The sequence below is a fragment of the Notothenia rossii genome, assembly GCF_949606895.1.
Source record: "Notothenia rossii genome assembly, chromosome: 9".
Lineage (NCBI taxonomy): Eukaryota > Metazoa > Chordata > Actinopteri > Perciformes > Nototheniidae > Notothenia > Notothenia rossii.
In genome coordinates, this window is record NC_136907.1 from 39,604,841 (window position 1) to 39,612,218 (window position 7,378).

Here is a 7,378-nt window from a genome sequence, read left to right on the forward strand (position 1 = left end):
GCTTTTCAGTTTTCAATGGCTTTGTAGTGGGAATATCTATTTTTTGAGATGAAATTTAAAACAAAATTCCTGTGGAAATTCCTGGTAGTATTTATATAAGGTTTTTCTTATCTATTATAATAAGCATTAATTTGAATAGATTCATTATCCTCCCATAGCTGATATAAAAAAGGAGGCAGTGATGACCTCCGTCTTCAGCTTGATATTGACTGGAGCCTTCAGAATGACTCATCTTTAGATAAATAAGTGTATTGCTTGCCCAGTTTAGGATAATAATTGATGCTTCAGAATGGATGTGTAAAAAGTGTCTGCACCCTTGAATTAGCTTGTTTGGTTCATTTTTGTGTTTCCCTTTGTCCTCGGTCTCCAGTTCTGTGTCTCTGCTCATTGATATTTCCATCACATTGACAACATTAACTCATTGTCCTACAATTGTCTTTTGATGTAAAAATGAAGACTTTTAAAACTATTTTTTTTCTATTCTTGTTTCTTTACTGCAGCTCCCCATCCTGGCCTCTTCTGTTGTCAGTCTCTACTTCCTGGAGCTGACGGATATTTTCCAGCCGGTGCATTCTGGGTACAGCTGTAATGACCGCAGTCTGTCTCTGCCCTACATCCTGCCCAGACAGGAAGTCTGCACGTTGCCTCTGCTCTTCAGCTTGGCCTTCGCTGCTCCCACCGCCACTGTAAGTAACCTCAAAGTAACCACTGTTGTTGTCCATCTGACAGTGATTATACATGTGGGGGGGCGGGGGGCTCTGGTGTCCAACGGGCTCTTTCTAAAAGCTGTTATAGTACCTCTTCTGAATTGTTCAAATACTCATGTCTTATTTCATTTATCTACCTCCTCTTGGCCATATCTTCCGTAAATGTAACCTTCACTTTTATCGGTACGCAGAAGACACCCAGCTCTATTTGTCCTCCAACTGGACCTCCATCCTCCCTCCCACCTCACTCTGATAAAACCAAGGTCCTCCTGATTGGCACCAAATCCACTCTAACCAAACCTGACAGTCCCCCCCTCCCTCAGGTTAAGAGTCTGGGTGTCATCCTCAACAGCGCACTTTCCTTCAAAACTCACATCAGTGATGTCATTCGGTCTGCTTATTTCCGTATACGTAACAGCATTCTCTGTTCTTATTGATTATATTGTCTAGTTTTTCTGCTGATGTTTTTTTTTAATTTTTTTAATCTTGTATGGCAACCTTGAGAGCATTGAAAGGCGCCTATATAAATCAAATATTATATTAATAATATGGCCGGGACTCGATTAAAAAAATTAATCTAATTAATTAGAGGCTTTGTAATTAATTAATCGAAATTAATCAAATTTTTAATCACATATAAATATTTGACCTGAGAACAGTGAGAAGCAATTTTTTTCACATGGATTTTAGTATACCATTGAATAATGACTGAATACATAAGCTTAAGCAACAAAACATTGTTTATTTTTTCAAGGTGGTACTTAACCAAGACCAACAGAAAAGTGCAATTTTTGCCATAAAGTGTAGCAATAGCATATTTAGGAATATAGTACATTTCAGAGATTCAGGTAGCCTATAGGTAGGTAGACCTTCTGTAAACTATAACACTTTGTTTTTTAAGTAAAACACAATACTTTCAAGTACATTCAGAACATTGGAAACCCTGACTATTAGAAAACATCTCTCTGTTGCTTCAGAGGCCATAACAGACTTTGTTGATTTACCAACAGTTGATTAAAAAAATCTAATCAATTTCAGTCCAACTCTCTCAATAACCTTGGCCAAAACAATAAACAGTTCAACATAAAGTGCCAGTTGCACCAACAACATAATAAATAGTTCAACATAAAGTGTACCATTTAAAATAAAATAAAAAAGTGCCAGTGATTGACCTCAATCCCTCCTATTCTTCCAATATCCTGATGAAAAATAAAATCTCTCTGTTGCATAGGCCACTGTTTGATCAACGCGAATTGGTTGTGGGTCCTTGTACTCCGAGTCGGGCTAACGTCCACGCTAGCTTCCACACTAGCTGCTATATGTTTTGCATTGAGGTGATACTTGAGGCTTCATGTGCTGCGGTGATATGCGAATTCCTTTTTGCATAATTTGCAAACAACCGTGCTCTTATCGACGCTTCCATCCGTCCGTTTTTTAAAACAAAATGTCCCATCCAACCAAAGCGGTCTCATCAGCTTCTTCGTTCATGTTTGACTATTGTTCACTGTGGTTTGTTGTTGTCTGAAGTCATGACCGTTAGTTGGTGCTCCAGTATAATCGGTACCTCTGAAACTCATCCAGTGAGAAACGTTCCGCGGTGCAAAAATAAGTGCGATTAAAATGCGTTAATTTTTGTGTAATTAATTAATCTTAATTAACGCGTTAAAGTCCCGGCCCTAATTAATAACATTATTATTATTATTATTATTATTATTATTATTATTATTATTATTATTATTATTATGAACACATTTCAGTGGTCTCCTACATGTTGCAATGTTCCAATGACTGACCACACTGAGAGAGTACAACACTAACGGCCCGTCCACACAGCGGCGTGCGTTGTCGCTTGCCGGCGGGCATGTCTGAAGCTAGACCAACAACCAATCACCTGAATCTCCCGCCCCGGACACGCAAGCAGCGGTTTGATTGGCTAGAGCTTGTACTGGCATATGATTCGATTGGCTGACGCTTCCGTTGAAGCTTCAAAAGTTGAACATTGCTCAACTTTTGCAGCGAGCAACGCTACGCTTTGCTCCCACAATGCAGTTCGGCGAAGCGTGACGTCACCCCATTCAAAGTGAATGGGCTGAAGCGTTGAAGCTTTAGCGCGCGCCGCTGTGTGGACGGGCCGTAAGCTGTTTTAAACACTAATACTGGATGGAAAAAAGCAGCCATTTGAAATTGAAATTCATTCAAACTAACTGCCTGAGTGTAATTGCCTACTGAGCTCTTAGTAATGACTTCCAATCTGTTCTCAATTCACTGTCAAGGTGACAAACTCAGCTGTACAATACATGTAGAGTCTAGGACACATAAATTCTAATTTAATGTAAATCTTAGAAACTCTTTCTCCGGGGCTTTTTAACTAATGTATCAAACACATGCTAACTGCTAGCAGAGCCTAAACAATACTTGTGTATTTTTTTACCAGTGTGAAGTTATATTCTACACAGCTGGAATTGCAAGGGTCAAATGGTTTCTTTTACACCCCTAAACTCAAAGAGGAAATCCAGTCCAGCTGCTGCGAAGGCCCTGTCACCCCAGGTCCGGAGCTTTGTCCCGATGGGCTGCAGTAGGTTAGCTTCAGCAGACCTGAGGCGACAGGATGTGTCGTTGGATGAGGTCACAGAGACAGGGGGTGGGCAAGGTTGTTGAGGGCTTTGAAAGTGAAAAGTAATATTTTAAAGTCCATGCAGTGTTTGATGGGGAGCCAGTGGAGCTCATGGAGGATAGGGGTGATGTGGATCGGAGCGTCGGGTGGGGGTGAGCAAGTGGGCAGCTGAGTTTTGGACATATATTGAAGTTTTAGTATGAATACATAAAGAATCCTGTTGCAGTAATCCAGTTGTGATGTTATGAAGGCATGGATCAGAGTTTCAGCAGCGGTCGATGAGAGGGAGGGTCTGATGCGGGCGATGTTCTTTAAATGGAAGAAAGCGTTTTTTGTGACCTGGTTGACGTGAGGGAGGACCAGTACTGCAGGAGCGGGCAGTACCGGTAATGCCAATGGAAGACTGGAGGGGGTCGATGAGGATGGAATGGTTGATCGTATCAAATGCGATTGTTAGGTCAAGGAGAATGAGAATTGAGAGGGAACCAGAGTCAGCAGAGAGGAGAATGTCGTTGGTCACCTTGAGTAGGGCAGATTCTGTGCTGTGGTGAGTACGGAAACCAGATTGAAAAGGTTCATGAAGGTTATTGCACTCCAGATGGGATTTTAGTTGGGTTGGACTCATCTTTTTTACCTTTTGAATAATGATGCAGTGCTGATGTTGCCTGCTGTGCTGATTGACAATCCTGTGCCTGAAAGTGGCAATTTTAGGCATCACTCAGATTAATAAATTAAAATGTAAGTATACCCCCCCTCTCTACACCACGGTTTCCTGTAATCACTCCTTTTTGACCTGGAAAATCTGGTCAAGACCAAAATCTTTACCGTCAGCATATACATTCAAAATAACGATTTAAATTGAAGGTTATTAATATATAATGAAATGGATTTACAAACATCGGTGTTTTAATATCGAAGTTTTCTTTAACGCATTTTTGTATAGAGCATAACAAATGTGACTGTTAGTGTGTTTCAAGACTGGATATGGCCAAAAAGCGAGGGAAGCCAGCACCAAAGCCTATCAGACAAGGGGGGGGGGGGGGGGGGGGGGGGGGGCTGTAAACTCATAGACAAGTGACTTTGAACGTGGCATGGTTGTTGGTGCCAGGCGGGCTGGACTGACTATTTCAGAAACTGCTGATCTACAACAATCTCTAGGGTTTTCAGAGAATGCTCAGAAAAAGGGAAAATATCCAGTGATTGGAATTTCTCTTTGTTTCTGACCATGTCCATCCCTTTATGACCACAGTGTACCCATCTTCTGATGCTACTTCCAGCAGGATAACACACCATGTCACAATGCTCAATTCATCTCACACTGGTTTCTTGAACATGACGATTATTTCACTGTTCTCAAATGGCAACAGTTACCAGATCTCAATCCTATAGAGAACCTTTGTGATGTTGTGGAACGAGAGATTCGCATCATGGATGTGCAGCCAACAAATCTGCAGCAATTGTGTGATGTCAAAATAATAGGCTGGAGTTTTTTCCCAATTGTCCAGGACTTTAAAATCTTCAAGAACACATGGCACTAATACTTGTGCACCATTATCTGTGTGTTACCACTCAAGGGATTCTGTTACAAGTGAGTTTCCACCAGATTCAATTTTGCAAGTGAATAGGCAGGAAGTAAAAAAAAGGAAGGGAAATGTCCCAAAAAGTGCAATGTAAACAGAATTTAGGAATAAATAAAGTTGTACATGGAGCATGTGACTCACTCCTCAATCAAGTTCTCAGATATATACAGAACATGTCTCTGAAGTGCTGAAACACCAAACAGGTCATTGCAGCATCGCATAATCCCCTCTGTTTCAGCCCTGTTCCAAAAGTGCTGATTCTGTGTCTGTAGCTTTAAATGCTAATGAGCTGTCCACGCCCCTCTGAGAAAAAAAAACACAATGGTGCTCTAAGAGGAGATTCAGGTGATAAGGTTGTGGGGGGGGGGGGTTACCTTGGTTGATTAGTGGCTATTGGTTGCATAACACAAAAAAACATTATGACATCATAAAGTGGCTAAAATCTGATCAGCTCATTTCCAGACAGGTTTTTATATAAATGGATCAGGACAAAAAGAGAGAGGGTCTTTGTTCCTGAAACTTTCAAAGTCTCTTTCCACAGAGGGGACACATGTTGATGGAGAAGAGACATGAAGAAGAGGGGGCACATGTTGATGTAGAAGAGACATGAAGAAGAGGGGACATGTGTTGATGTAGAAGAGACACGAAGAAGAGGGGACACATGTTGATGTAGAAGAGACATGAATAAGAGGGGACACATGTTGATGAAGAAGAGACGTGAAGAAGAAGGGACACATGTTGATGTAGAAGAGACATGAAGAAGAGGGGACACATGTTGATGTAGAAGAGACATGAAAAAGGGGATTTTACGTAATAGGGGACCTTTAAGGATGGCAACCATCTCACATTAATGCATAAAAGAAACAGATAAGATTCAGAAAAAACGAACATTTACTTCATGTTTAACCTTTTAGAGTTTTTTATTAATTGCAATGAGTCCTTTGGTAAAACATTTTTATAAAAATGAGCCTCCAAATAAAAGATGTTATTATTATTATATATGTTTTCCACTGCAGGATGTTTAACTTGATCTCTTTTAGGCTCTGTTTACACTGAGACAAAAACTAAAACGAACAGAATTCGATATCAAAAAAGTCTTCCGTCCACACGGAATCGGCTCAATAAACGTGTCCGTCCACACGAAACCGCTCGACCCGCTGGAGACGCTGTAGTACATATGCCGGGCCTGTAAGTGGCGCTGTACTTCCGCGACAAAATACACCAAAAGCAGCGAAGAAGACCCCCCCAGCATGGTTGCCATAGTTGCCTGGTTGCCCTTCTGTTTATTCTCCGCGTTGGATTTAGCAACATGTAGTTCATGTAGTTCTCCATGTCCACTTGTTGCTGATGGTTGTGGTAGAGGAACTGTAGATTTGGGTGAGCAGCTGAGGTGGGGAGAGGCAGGGCTCTGGCTGTTTCGGCGGCTTCTGTTTCTCTGTTTCTCCCTCCCCGAGGCGAGCGTGTGCTCCTGCTGTAAAGGGCAGGTGAACCGCACCCACTGCCACTAACTCTGAGCATGGCTCCCGAGCAGGACGTTCTACCCGGTAGTCCACCAGCAGATGAAAAACACCCACCTCTCCGCCTCTTCCAAGTGACGAGGGAACCGTGCAGGGGGGTCTGCTGGAGCCTCCTGCTGGGTGCACTGTCCTGCGAGATACCGGGACTTGGCTCAAAACACTCGGAACACTGTTGTTGTTGTTGGCGAAACACATCAGCAATGACGCGGGGGTGAGCAGGAGAGGTGGGGAGAGGCGGGTTATGGTGTAGTATAGGACGTACACACAGAGCCGTTTGGTCCCCCAGAGCGTTCCGTCCACAGATTTATCCACCTTGGGACCCGTTATCGTTTGAGGGCTCCGTTTCCGTGGTTCCATTATGGCCTCGTGTGAACGAACCGTCCATACGATAGAGAACTGCGGATACAACCCGTTCCTTCTCCATGTAAACGTGGCCTTAGTAATCTTGATGTGTCCTTTTCTTCTTTTATGGTTTAATTTGGACCGGCAGTATCATTAGTACTGTTCTCTAATATTTCAATTTGCCAACTACAATATAAACTATAATGCACATAACAGCAATGATCACTGCAAAAGCTAAGCCTCAAAAAACAAGAAAAATAAATAGTAAAATGAGTAATATATTACTTAAAATAAGAAAAATGTTCTGCCAACAGAACTGCCAAGACCTTTTTAAAACAAGTAAATAAATCTGGCCTAAAAAGATCTACAGATATCTTAAAACAAGTGTTTTTAAACCAAAATTAAGTAAATTTGAATTGAAGCAAGGAATATCTTTAAGAATTATAATCTTATAAGGAAAATGTGCTTGAATTCAGCATATTCTACTGCTTTTGTCCCAAAATTCTATTTTATGTAAGGCAACATATCTTAAATCCAGTGCAGCTTCACTTTAAACAGGTACATTTGTCTAGATACAAAGATAAGATTTAAGAATTATTTTCTTAATATGTAGAAAAA

The 7,378-nt window shown here is 41.4% G+C and overlaps 1 protein-coding gene across 1 annotated transcript in view; it reads left to right on the forward strand.

Moving 5' to 3' along the window:
* The window catches only part of LOC307018559 (phospholipid phosphatase-related protein type 4-like), a 119,318-nt gene that overhangs the window by 49,456 nt on the left and 62,484 nt on the right, over positions 1–7,378 (forward strand). The window contains exon 2 of the mRNA XM_079648842.1: positions 501–686. Within this exon, the coding sequence (XP_079504968.1) occupies positions 501–686 (186 nt within the window). The remainder of the gene's footprint in view (positions 1–500; positions 687–7,378) is intronic.